This window comes from Molothrus ater, chromosome 1, assembly GCF_012460135.2.
Source record: "Molothrus ater isolate BHLD 08-10-18 breed brown headed cowbird chromosome 1, BPBGC_Mater_1.1, whole genome shotgun sequence".
In the NCBI taxonomy this organism is placed as follows: domain Eukaryota; kingdom Metazoa; phylum Chordata; class Aves; order Passeriformes; family Icteridae; genus Molothrus; species Molothrus ater.
This window is the reverse complement of record NC_050478.2, coordinates 101,728,202-101,743,019: the sequence shown is the minus strand read 5'-3', so window position 1 is coordinate 101,743,019 and position 14,818 is coordinate 101,728,202. Positions and strand designations below refer to the sequence as shown.

General features: G+C 38.8%; 1 protein-coding gene across 7 annotated transcripts in view; it reads right to left on the bottom strand.

Annotated features, from left to right (window-relative positions):
• Positions 1 to 14,818, bottom strand: part of PPP4R1 (protein phosphatase 4 regulatory subunit 1) — a 63,182-nt gene that overhangs the window by 47,119 nt on the left and 1,245 nt on the right. For 4 of the 7 annotated variants that reach the window (XM_036400453.2, XM_036400437.2, XM_036400488.2 and 1 more), the window contains exon 3: positions 799 to 934. In XM_036400453.2, coding sequence (XP_036256346.1) covers positions 799 to 934 — 136 coding nt within the window. Of the gene's footprint in view, positions 1 to 798; positions 935 to 14,818 lie in introns of those variants that run through there. The other 3 variants (XM_036400461.2, XM_036400470.1, XM_036400496.2) reach the window with 2 other exon arrangements.

The window sequence follows — 14,818 nt, the reverse complement described above, 5'->3', positions numbered from 1 at the left end:
CTTGAAGCCCAAACTAAGCCATGTTCAAATAAAATACCAGAAAATCTCAATGTTGACATATTTTATACATTTCTGTGATCATGTTACCATTTACAGTTCCAATTAAAATAAACTATGGGCTTGAATTTCTCCATTTGAGTGCAGAGCGTCTGAGAGCAAGGGGATCAGGTGGGATGTGTGTCTGTCTGAAGTATGCTACAATACCTGTGCTTTTAAATGAAACAACCATCTCAGTGGCATCTCATTACAGAAATAAAAAAGGGGAAATGCAGAACACAGTATTAACTGGGCAAGTTCACTTTCAATAACCAGAAGCAGCAATACTCAAGTTGTAAACTACAGATGAGATTGACAGGAGAAAGCCAAGAACTTTATTTCAGAATCAATCTCTTGGCTGTTCATTATGCTCTCCTGACCGTTCATGAAGTATTTTCTTAAACTTACTTTCACACAGAGTTATGGACGGAGTTTACGATCACCTTACAGTCCTGTGCCAACAGGAATGTTAGCATCTGCAAAAAAACCTAAATTATGTTCTCCAATTAAGGAAGAAGTTCAAGAAGTCCTTTACTACAGTTGCTTAAAAGGTGAACTAATGTTTTTCTGTTATCACTAATATTTTGCTCTCTCTAAACAGGAGGCGCATGAGCAAACAAAAGGAGGGGTGGAAACTGAAGTTTCATAAAGGTGCTGGGTTTTTTGAAATTATTTGTATTCCATGCAAATTAACTTCAGTCAGATTTGAATCAGATGAATAGTTTGCATACCATTAGCCAGACAGACATTTAAAAAGCATACCTGTTAAATATGTTCTCACTTGCAGCGTACTTGTCCAATCTTCCCAAAGGCGTCAACATCTCATCTTGTGAGACAAAGTCCAGGGCTGAAGGTATAATAATCACATCAGACTCTGAGCTGTAGTCATCCACACCAACTATCAGAGACATCAGAAATATTCCTTATAATCACAGTAGTTTGACACTAAAATGATGTCTGTTGTTGGTCTGAAATACAGAAATCTAGGCAAGGTCCCATTGACAACATATTTAGTAACTGCATCACATTCTCCCACCACCTTCCCCAGCCCCCATGAAGTCTTTTCTATACAAGTGTGACTGATGATGTATAAATGGATTTTGAGTCATTTTCTCTAAGTTCCCAAGTAAGATTCATCACTAAACTTCCTGAGTATTTTTATACCTTATATTTTTCTCAAGCAAATTACTTTTATCCAATTGTAAAGTCAGCTTTTTTTTTGAAGACACAAACTCAAATATGATAGCTGCAAGTAGCCCAAAGTTTATACAACATGATCTAACAGACCAAAAAGACTTTGTTCTAAAACAGAAAAATCTAAACTAAGCATGCCAAAAAAAATCAGAGTGTGTTGCTAGATCTGGCTACCAAATAAAATGGGCACAAGTCACTTCAATTACTGCATAACTATTAACCAGCAAATCATCAGGGAACTTCATATACATTTATCAACATAGAACCAAAGAAGTGGAAAGAAGTCCAATCCTGTTCTGCAGAGCTACTTAAGAATGAAGATTTGAATTACCACTTTTTAGTTTCTGTATGCCCTCAAAACTGCTCTAAAACTCAGTCCCATAGCAAACACACACTTCTGGCTGCAAATGAGATCACCTGTTGGAAAGGTCACCTCCATTAGTCCTGAAAACACAACACAAAAGTACACTACCTGTACTCTTCAGTCTATCCAAATCTCCCTAAAATGCCTTTTCATAACTTGCAAATAGAGAGGATCAGAATGCGGACCTACAAGTCCAACAACAACTTTTTAAAAATGAACTCTACAAAATGAAGAAAAAAATATTATTGTCCTCTACCTTCCACACAATTATGCTGTGCTATATAAATTGCTTACCAAATAGTGTGTCATTATTTTCAACATTCAGAATACATAAACAGTTACCACTGCCTGAACATCTTCCTTACTGTACTTCAAATGTCAAAAGACAAATACTGAGCTCTGTGAGAGTTATATTTTTAGTCATAAACTAAGGTAATGGCACCCTTTTAAAAACTAAGTAATTCTCCCATTTTCTACATAGGGAATCCATGGACATCAACTGATCCTGTCCTTGCACAAAAGACCAGATTTTGCAGTTGCTGATAGGACATGAAATTCTTGCCAGAAATCAAATGAAAAAGTGATGGGGAAAGAGCAAGAGTGTAAGAACAATCTAAGAGATGGGAGAAAGGAAGAAAGTGAACTAGGAGCCAAAGGAAATGGAAGAGCAATCTGAGAAGGGGAATTAGTGGTGTTAGATATTTGTAAGGTAGAGGATAGAATAACGAACTGCAGGGGGAGGAAGGGAAGGCTGAAAAGAAAGATCAGCTGCCAAAAGCTATTGCAACACAAAGGGAAAGTGTTTAGCAATTCCAGGTTTACATAACTGTTTGAACTTGTGTTTGGTTTGGGTTTGTGGGTTTGTTTGGGTTTAATTTTTGTTGTTTAGTTTGGGCTTTTTGCAAGAATCTGTTTTATTTTCACAGGAAGTGGGAGGCGAGTAAAAATGAACTCATAGCACAAGCTAGGACTTTATGCCAGGTTAAGTTAACTAGGAACAGGCTACGTCCTTTCACAGGCTCACAGGCCTTTAATTCAACCTACAAATCCAACTGAAAGCAAGGATTTTTCTGTGTTTCTAGTTCTGCCATCTCACACCTAGACTATTTCAGTGGAAGAGATCTTCAACTATCATCCAGTCCAACTGCCCAACCACCTCAGGGCTGACCAAAACTTAAATCACTTCCTTCTCCACTTCCCATTCTCAGGAATCTACAGAAAGTGATGAAGTCACCCCTCAGCCTCTTTCTCTCCAAACCAGACAGTGCAGTTACTTCTATGACAGGGTCCTATTTTTCTATTTCAGTGTCTGTTGATCATACTGTAAATTTAAAAACATAAATTAAAGAAAGTATGTCAAAATACCAACATAAAAATAACCATACTGCTGACAATCGTTACTTAGCTATCAAACTCATGAATACAAAAAAATAAAATGCTGACCATTACACGCACCACCAATTTTACTCACTCAATTTCCCTGTTCCCAACCTCAGCCTTGTTCTATGTTCCTCCTTTTACCCTCTAAATTTATTTTTCTACAGTTTTTGCCTCATGAAACCAGTCAAGTCAATCCAACTGCTAAACCACTCAATATCAGATGTAAATATCAATGATAAAAATATGAGCATCTGCTTACATTTTATCTGTTTGATGTCTCCTACTAGTTCAAACTGTGAGTTGTGTGGATTTTGCTCTGCTGAGTTTATGAATTGTAAAATTAGGCTTAGCACTACATTGAGCTTGATATGCCTCTGCTACCAAACAACATTTATTATTTAAATAATTCCAGCATCTCAGCTCATAGTCATAGAAGAGATCATTCAAATGACAGCATCTTGATTAACACAACTATAATACAGGGAAGAAAAGGGTGGTAAAAATAAATCAATCAGCACATGAAGTATTACAGTTCTAGTAAAGTGCTGTTACACTACATACTTATTTTCACTTTCACAACACCTGTACAAGTCAAAAGAGACAGTCCATTCTAACAAAGAACTCAACATGGACTAACAAAGAATTCCAACAAAGCCCCTCACATGGATGCTGGTCTTCAACTCGCCACAAACATCAATCACCAGCACCTGACCACTCCTCATCTAAAATGCATAAAGAACATATTTTGCATTATCAATTAACCAAGTCACTGTGCTGTTCCCTCCACATTACACCAAAACAGTGACCAAAAAGGTTGTTAACTGAATATTGCCTCTTCAGCCCTACTCTGCTTTCCACCCAGCTTTGAGCACTTGACTAAGCACCACAGGACCTTCTGTGAATTTTACCAATGCAAGCCACACCCCTAGACAACACAAGTGTACTGATTTTGGCTGGGACAGCAATAAAGTTCTCCACAGTAGCTTATATGGGGATACTTTGCACATTTCCAACTTATTCACTGGGAGGGCATCATGAGGAATAGAAAAGGCCCTGACAGTGTTTAAGCCCTGTCTTCAACAGTAACTAATACATCAGTGATTTATCAACACTGTTTTCAGCACAAGTCCAAACCATTGTCCCAGATAAGGTACTATAGAGAAATTTAAACTCTATGCTGGTCAAAACCAGTACAAATTCTGCTTAATTCAAATGCAGAACACACAAATTTCTTCCCGCTTCAGAATGCAGAGCAGGTAACAGGGCCATGTACTACTTATCTACTGCAGAAAAACTGTGGGTCAATTTTCTTATTTTTCTCTACTTTTTCAAACAGGTACAAGTCTGGACCAAATCCACAGAAAGCATATAAGCTACAAGACACCACTGGAAACTAATGCTAGTGCAGAGCCTTTACTACCTTCTAATCTGGTCTTACATGCTCACATGTAAGCATGCAAAAGTAGAGCTAAACAGGAGTTTCCATCAGAACACTCTATCCCAGGAGCTCAAAGCCACTAGTGGTGTCAAGAGGAGAAACAGCAATTGTACAATGATGTCAAAAGCAATCACAGTGCTTCTATTTCCATACATTCAAGTACCAAAGCAGAGCAAAATGAATACACTCATAATTTATCCAGACAAAGTTTTCAAGTTTCTCTTCAAAACTCTACACAATGACTGCCAAACACAAGGAAGCATCACATAACAAGACAGGCACCGCCTTTTGCTTCCATGTCTGACTGCCATTAACTTCTGTTGTATCACAGAAGCCAAGTAACTTCTCCTCTGTGCACCTTCATTTTCCTATCAAAACATTTGAGTGTTTTTTTGTAGAAGTTGCTCAAGCTTGTCTATCTATCTTGCAGCTGGTCCATACTGTACTGTGTGAAAATATATATTAACATTCCCTGCTTTACGCTCTCCTGTTTCCCCTAAGCTCCCCTCGTTTTATGGCAAGGATACAATAATGTGACAGAGTTATTAACTAATGTCAACTATACAGCAATCTTGCTGAGGCAGACTACATTTAGGGGTGCTTAGTCAACCACTGCCAAGCTTGGCTGAGCATACAACAAAACAGAGGTCCATTTAAACTCAGTCCCCTATAAAACCACAGCCTCTAGGCCAATTTTCAAGGTAGTTGGTTTTTCTACTACATATCTCACCCTCATAGTATCTTTCACAAAGGTCTCTCATGCTGAATCTTTTACAGAGAGGTGCACAAAATCACATTTGAAAAACCTAACTACTGTTTTTTCTTATTTAATAATGCAGAAACAATTCTCTACTGTAGACTGTTCAGTAATGAGGCCTATATGTATTCTTCTTGTTCTTCCGTATTTCCTATGAGCCCCATGGCAGAAACATATTCTTCTTTGTTTTGGCATAGAAACTCAGTGACAAGAAGTCTAATAAAAAAAATAAGCAACTTTCAATTCTGAAAGCTGAAAAACAAACAGCTTTAAGGATTCAAGATTTCCAACTAATATTAACAGTTCTCTCATTTTATCTTCTGTATCCCCAAAGAGTTCTCATGATCTACTGCAAAAACTATGTGGCAGATATATCTACTAAAATGGACAAACTTTTATTCAATTTTAGTATAAGCTACTTATTATGCTCTACATCAATTGTTATCATATCTATATTCAGGATAATACAGCACTTATATGCAGAAAGAACTGAGTTCTGTTCTGCTGTTCAGGCAAGTAATTTTTCTGCTTAACTGTAAAGCAAGAATTGTAATCTTATGAGCCCAGACATTTGATATCATGACCACAAAATAGCAGCAGCAGGTTTTGTTCTAAATTATTGCCCTCCATACTACAAGAGAATAAATCCACCTTAGGTTCAGACTTCTGCAAAACACAAGTAGTATTCTCAGCCCTTCAATATTGTAAACACATTCATTTCTATGTAACTTTCTGTAAGAAACATCATATTGATTCTGATGTGCTGCAAAGTGGTGTTTCTTACAGAAAGTAAGAAAGTTTCTTACAAAAATTCACCTCACCATGAGCACTAATGCATGAGCATCTGCATTTGCTCACATCTGAACTCACTACTCTTAACGCTTTCCTACTGCATGATGTCCCAGCTCCGGTTCTGTGGTGACAACACAGACCAAAGCATCAGTGACATTATTTCAGATTAATTTGCTACCACATATTTATTGCACTGCTTCAGTAACATTAACCAACAGCTACTGCAATGGCAATCACACAAATTTTACAAAATGTGTAGCTTGTCATGCTGAATTCTACCATATTGTCTGCACCATCCAGGCATCACTCACTGGTCATCACAGAACCCACCATCACAAAGCAGGAGCTGTTTTTTCCATGTTTTCACTTAAAACCTACTTTCTCTGTTTTCCTCCTGCTGCAGTCTGAGACTGAAAATGCAACTGAGAAGCCACAACATGTATTATTCTACTTGGCAAAAGTCACCACTGCAAGCGATAATGTTAGATTCCAGCCCACCTACCATATTAGCAGAAACAAGAACCACCCTTCTCCTTCTGTGTTTCTCCCCTAAATTAGCCTGTCAAACCATGGAGCACTATCAGACTTGAGCCTCTTATGAATGTCAAGTTACTACATCTGTATGCACAGACTTTGTTGTCTGAACTCCAAGTTTAGCAGGACTGGGTTTGGGGGTTGGGCAGAAGGAGTAGAGAGGAAGGAGCAAGGAAGAAGATAAGAAAGGTGGAAATGCAAAGCAGCTCTGACGCAATTACCACATTAGCCCCTATGCAGCACTTTGATAGCAGAGCTTGCTAACAGCTAGAAGCACAGACACAGCAAACTCTTTAAAATAAAGCTTCAGTAAAGGTTTGAGGGGCTAGGGATGGGGAGCACTTAGCAGATGAAAGACACAGGAATCAAAAAATCAGCAGCTGTTTGCACACAAAACCGATGCAAGCACGACACAGCAAATTTTAAAGACCCAGTCATCTAAATGTAACAGGCCATGCGAAAATTTTTATTTAGCAGAGGCCTTCACAAAAAGATAGCTATCAAGCTGCTACAGGAGCTGTATTTCTCATCAAGCATCAGAGGAAACAAGGGGCAATACAAAATTCTTTAAGTAAGGAGAAGAGGTGGAGCTATACACAAGTTTGCTTCTTTCAGGCAGCAAGCAGCATTGAAAATCCTGATTTGCTCGCAACAAAAAGGAATAGTTCTCTCTCATATTGCTCACTAGTCATCTATTTGCACAACAGCTGAATGCACCTTCTACCAATTAACAGTTTGACCTGCAACAAATGCTGCTCCAGAGGAAACTGAAACAAAGAGAAGGACATCCAAGCTACCAGTTAAAACAATCAACAATTTATATTCTGTCTGCCTATTTCCTGTAGGGAGCATGTCACGCCCATCACCAAGGCACTCAAGTTCCCTGCCATTTAAGTCCCTGTCTTCTATCCCTTCCAAACAACTGCATGCACTTAAGAATTGTGGAATGAGGTTGGAATGAAGAAAAAGCCAGCTACTGCAAGTAGGAAGCTCCTCTAAGGTACTTTTTTCTCCTCTACAAGGTCATTACTGTGAAAGAAAGCTACCCCTTTTCTCTCTGCAGAGCACTGCTGTACATGGGATTTTTAACTGATCTCATGACTGACAGAGAATTTTGTAGCACTGGGAGGAAAATCCTACTTCCACCTTCAACCAACATGCTCTCTCTGGTCCTACCACAACAGGACATTGTGCTTGGGGCCATGCTCAAATTCTGCCACACAACTGGGTATCTGGTACCCACAATACCACCAAGATCAAACTATATGTGCCTTAACATTGGACTAACTAAAAGGAAGAGAGACATGAAGCAAGCAGCTGAAGCTCAAACACTCCAAAGACTTGTGCAAGCTTTGCAATGCTTGATGTGACAGCCTGAGTTACAATACATCAGCTACCAAGTGTTGTTCCAGTGTGCAGGGACTTTGACAGCATCACTGCAGTAACTAAAATACACTTACTTGGGCTAAACGCTGCAGAGAAGGCAAGCCCTACAACTGGGACATCCATAAGCTATAAAACATGGCTTTGCAACATAAATCCCTTCCAACTTTCAAACTGCACTTTTCCTCTCTCCACTTAAATCCCAGACAAAGTTCTTGAGACACTGCTTGACAGCTTTCAAAACCCTAGGTGAGATAAACATCTGTGTTTCCTGGGCATACAGAGAAATTCCTGTTGCAACTCTCTACACTCTTCCTGTCTGTGCTCCATATAAAGTCTAAAACTGGTCTATGGGAGAAGGTTGAGCAGGACAGAATGCAGTGGATTCACTCTTAGAGAAAAAGTATGAACATGGTTGGGGTGTTCATGGGTGTTCATTTCAATGCAATTTAATGTTTACATTACTTGCACAAGCAGGCATCCCTACAGACTAATCAAGCTGTTCCTCCTGTAGGCTAGAGAGGAAGGAAAAGGTAGTCTCTCCTCCATTCAAATATTTGGGAACTGCTCAGGCACTATGGCAACAACACAAAAAAAATTCCCTAAGCGGATTTGTTTATCAGAGAAAAATGTTTCAACAGCCTGCAATATCACTCACATACCACGTCCATTTTATACATTAATCTATTTAGCTTTTCCAGAAACTGTACACAGTTTTTATGCTACTATTTGCTTCTCTATTTTCTTTACCTTAAACACAGTAAGAAAAACCCACCAAACCAGCAGTCTCAACTGTCAGTGGTGTTGTTCCACTGCTGCAAACACCCTTCACAAACATTTTCTGACACTTTTTTAACCTATCCAGTAGGGTTTTAACACCCTACTGCCAGAAAGAACTGCAGCATCCCTCTAACCAAGGAACAGCCACATTAGTTTCTCTTATACTGTACCTTCTAAAGCAGACAGAGGAGCACTGATATTCTGGGAACCTTTAGGAGCAGCTGTCCCTCGCCTGCTCTTCCAAAGAGGGAACTGTTCCTCCAGCTCTCAAAGCAGAAGCTATCCTTTCATCCAGTTCTGCTCATGTTATAACTCTTGCAATGAAAACCTCCTGCCCACACAGAGGGAAAGCCTTACCAGCAAAAGGCACACACAGGAAAGAAAAGCATTTCAGCTTCAACACACTGCAGTCTGCCAGCTCCACAATAGGTCAGCAGTCAGAAATAACTGCAAGCACCAAGGTTTCACTATCCACAAGGTTCCACTATTAAGCCGAGGATTTTGAACATTTCCAGCTCCTTCATGACTCTTTCACTCCCTCTGTTTTTTAGCTGCAAGTGGGAGAGAAAGGGAGAAGGAGGAGAATATCCAAAGCCCTGGAAGATAAATCATAAGACAATGAAAAAAAAAAACCAAACTGGCAACCTTAACTAAGGATCCCTGCCAGAGATGGGATAATAAAAGTTGGCTGGTGAAAAGCACATTCCCACATCAGAAGTGATGCTAGTGGCCTCAGAAAGCTGAAAGCCTAGAAAATTACTTCTTCAATCCTAATTACTTCTTCAATCCTCTACTAGGTGTAATGGAGAAAAAATGTGCAGCTGCACGAGAAAGGTTCATTAGCCTACATCAAATCAAGTACAATCCTTTCCTCACATCATCTTCTTTTCTCTAGGATCCTAAGAGGTAGCTGGAGAAAGGGAGACTAACCATTACCCACCTGAGACCACTAACACATCATGGGGACACAGCCGTCCACCTGAGTCTCCCAGTTTCTGTGAGGGTCAATCACCACATTAAAAGACAAAGAAATGAACTGAAGTGTTGGGAGAATTAAACCCTGATCTCCAGGGAAAACAAGGGACTTAACAAGTGTGCTTCATTAGCATTAAGGAATGGGTTATTGGATTCCCAAAGAAGCAGAATCTCAGTCACCCCAGAGAACTGATTCCAATCACTACAGAAAGTCTGCCTGTTACTACTTTTTTGCAATGCTTAAATGCCAACCCAGTAACTCAAACTATCTCAGCACTCTCACCAGAGCTCAGACTCTGATGGGACCAAAAGGTCAGTACTGCAACAGGGCATCTATCTGAACCTCATGTTGGAAATTTAGCTGTACTCAAAGCTGGAATTAAGTCTAAGAGTGGCACAATGTGCAGCCTATACAAAACAACTACCAGCATAACAAAATCTGCTAATTCTTATTCTGTGGTGAAGGAACAAAGAAGCCACAGTGCAAAAGCTTCTGATATTACTATGTACAGCTGTGGGAAAGGGAAGGTGAATTTTAATATACTGAATGCATGTTGTGCCAGCATAATTCACTACCAGAGAATAAAAACTACTACACAGCATCAAGCTGTGACTATGATTTGACACCGCAGGGAAATACAGACTGATTTTATTATAAAAACAAAACAACAACAAAAAAGAAAAAAACAACTTTTTTTAAACTTAAATTATCTTTAAAAAGGTTAAAAAAATTTAAATTAGCTTCCATTTGGAAAGAGACTTGTGCCCTACCCTAAGCCTAAGAGAATAATTTAATTAAAAGCATTCAACCAACACAAGCTCACTGCTAATGCCAGATGATTTGCTCATCACCTGGAAAAAGAACATAGCATCAATGATAAAACAGCTTTTGACATCTGCAGATGCACAAAGAGAATTTTCTTCAGCTCAGCTAAAAAAGTGTTTCACTCACTGAGAAGCCTGCTGGGAGGAGAGGCTAGGAAGACCTGTCCTCCCTGTTTAATCAATGGAAAAGAACTCAATAATAAAAAATAGAGCTATGTTGGATCATCACTACTCTGTTTTTAGTTTTTAGAACTGTTTCATCCACTAGTAAAATCCAAACAGTAACATTAGATTTGCCAACTGCAAGAACTACCTTACTGCTAAAGAAATAAAGCAATAAGCACTACAGAAAACAAGTCTACACATAAGAGTTTGTGTATGTATATATATATATGTAAAAACCCATTTTTAATAGTTCTAAACTAGAACTGTCTAAACAATGTGTAGATATTAAAACTCAATCTTCTGCATTTTTAGTTAAAACATCTGGAAACTAAGGGTACAGAAAAAGGAAATTTACCATTGTCAGCATGGCAAAAGCTAAAGTTTCACAATCTGAGTAAGCTACATAACCACCAAAGCATGCACATATACTTGCAACTACCAGAAGTCCCGACATTGCATGCAAATACAGCTATCAGCTACCACTAACAAAGACTTTTTCCAAAAACAAATGTAAAACAATATCAAAACCAGTTATCAGATCAAAATTTCTTTTCTCTCCTGATTTAAATCACAACTAAAATACTGAGTTGAATAAAGCTATCCCCTTCCCAAATCTGAATTCTAATTGCAGATGGCTCTATTTTTCAGAGCACACATCCCGCACACATCAATGGTCAGACTGAAAGACGTCAGCATCATGGTACATTTCATTTCATCTATCTGGACTGATCAGCTCAGCCTTCAGAAACAGCCAGGGGAGGGGGAACACCAACTGTCTGGCAAGAGCCATAAAGAACACTTCATTTTCCCCAAGCCCACGTTCGCTTTTCAACCATTTCTGCTGCCTATTTTCTTTTCTTTTCTGTACTTATCTTAGACAGTTATACTACTCTGTTTTGATTTTGTAGGCACAAAACAAAAGATTTGAATAAAAGCCAAATTTTCCCTGACTTTTTGTGTACTGTGCAAGATTTCAGATAGAAGAGCCAGGAAATCAACAATCCAAGTAGTGGGATGGAGATTCTTCCTCAGGCTTCCACTTTGAATTTTTTAATTTTCACTCTATTGTCTTTAGAGTGAGGTGCCTTTATTCTTTTTTTCCTTTAATGGATAATATCACACATGGATTCTTCTTAGCTTTATCTTTACATAAATGAAATGCAATTTTATGTTCCTTATTTGGGGGGGTTAGAGTCAATTAATTGTCTTTCACAAAACAACTCACATCTAGGAATTAATTTTTCTTTTCTAGCATTCAGTATGTTCAGCCAGGGTACACTCACTGTCTTGGGTTTGGGTTATTTTTCCTTTTACTTCAAACAAGCAAACAAGGAAAAGCCACTGCCTAAAGAATTCCTGAAGAACCAGAATTTCTTCAATTATTATCACAGCCTTTGACATCAGGAGCTATATCTACAGAAGTGAAATATCAGCTAAAATCAAAATACTGAAATGCCATTTCATTTGCAAGCTATGTAACTACTTAAAGCAATCATCTGTTTAATGTACCAGGTGTAAAGTATGCATTCACCTCAAGAAAAAAAAATCAGAGCTTTCCAGTGGTTACCAAGCAACCAAGAGCAGAAAAATAATATGAAGCTTTCAAAATAGAAATGCAAACCAAAGCTGAAATTAATTATTTAAAAGTCAATCCAGCTGGTTTATCAACCACTCTCTGAAAGCCTTTCTTATAAAAGCTCTTGTTTAATCTCTGACCTCTTAAACAAATCAACAAAAGGAATGTTGTTTTTTTTTTAATAGATGCCTTCCACAGCATATATTCTGAAGGTCTCCACTACTCCAACAGCAGATTTACTGCTCCCTGTTGAAATATTGGAATGTTTCATTAACCTACATATTTATCAAGTTTTCTTCAGAGAAAAGGTAAACTTTGTTTCACAAGCTGCCATTAAAACAGTACTCCAAAGAGATAATATTTTACTCTTCTATATTTCAGGTTAATTAGCTTCCAACAAGTTGGCATAATGAATGAGGAGAACTAATTGTACAGTTGTACAAGTTGTTGATTAAACTCAAACTTTCCAGTAAAACACTTGACTCCAGAAACCTTAAAAGACAAAGATCATAAACCAGCTGTTCTTCACTCTGCCTATCTAAAAGATGCACAGATGCTTGGTTCATTGCTTTCAGCAGGAACTGTGCATGGCTGTTTGGTCAGCTCCAGGACTTTCTCCTACTGCTTTAGAACACGACCAACAAAAGGTAGCTCTTAAGTCACCTTCATGATTTTCCTTCTTTAGGAGGAAACACTGAATCACACTGGAAATTCTCATTATCAAAGGGAAAAAAACCCAAAACAGTACAACAACAAAAAATGTTCATGATTCAGACTCAAACCTAGGCTCACTGATGAGCCACAGATGCATACCTAATCTAGTGAAATGTCCTGAGCCAAATGCACAATCAGAGACTCAGCTTCAGATGTCCAAACCAGATCTTGACACATGCATCCAGTCTTAAACACTCCTGATTTCTCCAGCACACCCTCACAGATGTCTTGCTATTGCTTGATATCAGACCAGTAAAAAGCCCAAATATTTACTGAAAACATAGTTCACTTTTCAAAACAGCCAGTCAATCAATCAGACTATTTTACATTTATCTGATTCCTCCTCCTAAATTATACAACCAGGACTACAGGTATGCCTGCAAGTATTTCTCTCTTATTTGTCTTGAAGTATAGCTTAGCACACTTTTAGCAAGAATGCAGCTGGCAGAATCACACAGACATAAAAGCTGCCAGCTCTTCCAGTTTTATCACTATTGCATTCTACTACTTCAGTAATACACCTCTAAACCAGTGTCTAACTCTGCTACTTGAAAGAGCTGCAAACATTTGAAATATTTACAACAGAGGGATAGGGTAGGGTGGGGTTCAGGCAGGAGTTGCAACTTTGTGTCTTATTTTTTTTAATTGTCTCTTTCTTACGTGCAACCAATCAATTGGAAACACTTCCATAATTGTGTAAGACATGTTGTATATGGGTACAAAACACAGCTATTGTAAATAGTGCACAAGAAACAGACTTTTGACTAGATATGTACAGTCTCCTTGATCTGTATTATTTTTCTTTGGCACACAGACACCACCCAAGAACATGTACAATTTAGAACCATAAAAGCCACTGTGTGACTGAACTACATCCAAACAGCACATATTGATTCATAGAGAGTCCTGTTTTTTTCCTCCAAAAATACCATGCATAAGTATTGAGACATTTGCTTTTATCTACTTCCATCAAAACCTCAGTAATTTTTAATGAGGTTTCAAATCTTTATATTTCTATGGTTTCTGCCTTCAGGATGCTCTCATCTGGACTGAGTCATGTCTCTAAGCATTTTTTTTTTCATTTTTGAAGACCATAACAGTAAGACCAGCACCAGGAACTCACAGCTTCTGTCACCCCTCCAGTGACTACAGATAATTTCAATTCCTGTCTTACAGTCAACTAAAGCCATATTCTAAGTGGAAACTAAAGAATGCACTTTATTTTTTTGTTAAGTGTGTCCCTTCTGAAAAAGTCCTCTGTAATCCCAGAGTTTCCAAACAGCGACTTATCACACTGAATTTAAAAAAAAAGCCTGAGGGAAAGGCTCCCTCTTTGTGCAAGGCAAAGCACAATAGGAGCCTTCTAAATGTCAGCTGACAAACGTGAAAAAGAAGATGCATCAGTTGAAACCTGAAAAGTTTAAATAGCTCTCCTCTAAAAATGTAAGCCACAAAACACAAGGGTTTTTTTTTTCCTGCACTCCAGCCCTGGTGAGAGGATATCCTGCAGACTGCACAGCCAACACAACACCTTCAGGGGGGTCTGCACACCCACGGCAGGCGCCTGCCTCTACCTCCATTTTCACTTTCCACCCAAAATTCATCCTCCTCTGCTTCCAAGAAACTCCTCAGTATCGACACGATCAACAGACATGTTCTCATCTGAGTAACATCCTAGTCTGCCATGCTAAGGCTTCTCAGCCCTGACTTAGTAATTTTTGCATCACCCCAGCCACAATTCTGCGAGTTTGCACCCTGACATCAACTCTTCTGCACAGATCTCTCCAGCGGGGTCAGGACTCACAGAATCAGTTAGGTGTGAAAACACTTCTGAGATCGTCTCTCCAACCCGTGACCAAATGCCACCCTGTCAACTGCACCATGCCACTGAGTGCCACCTCCACT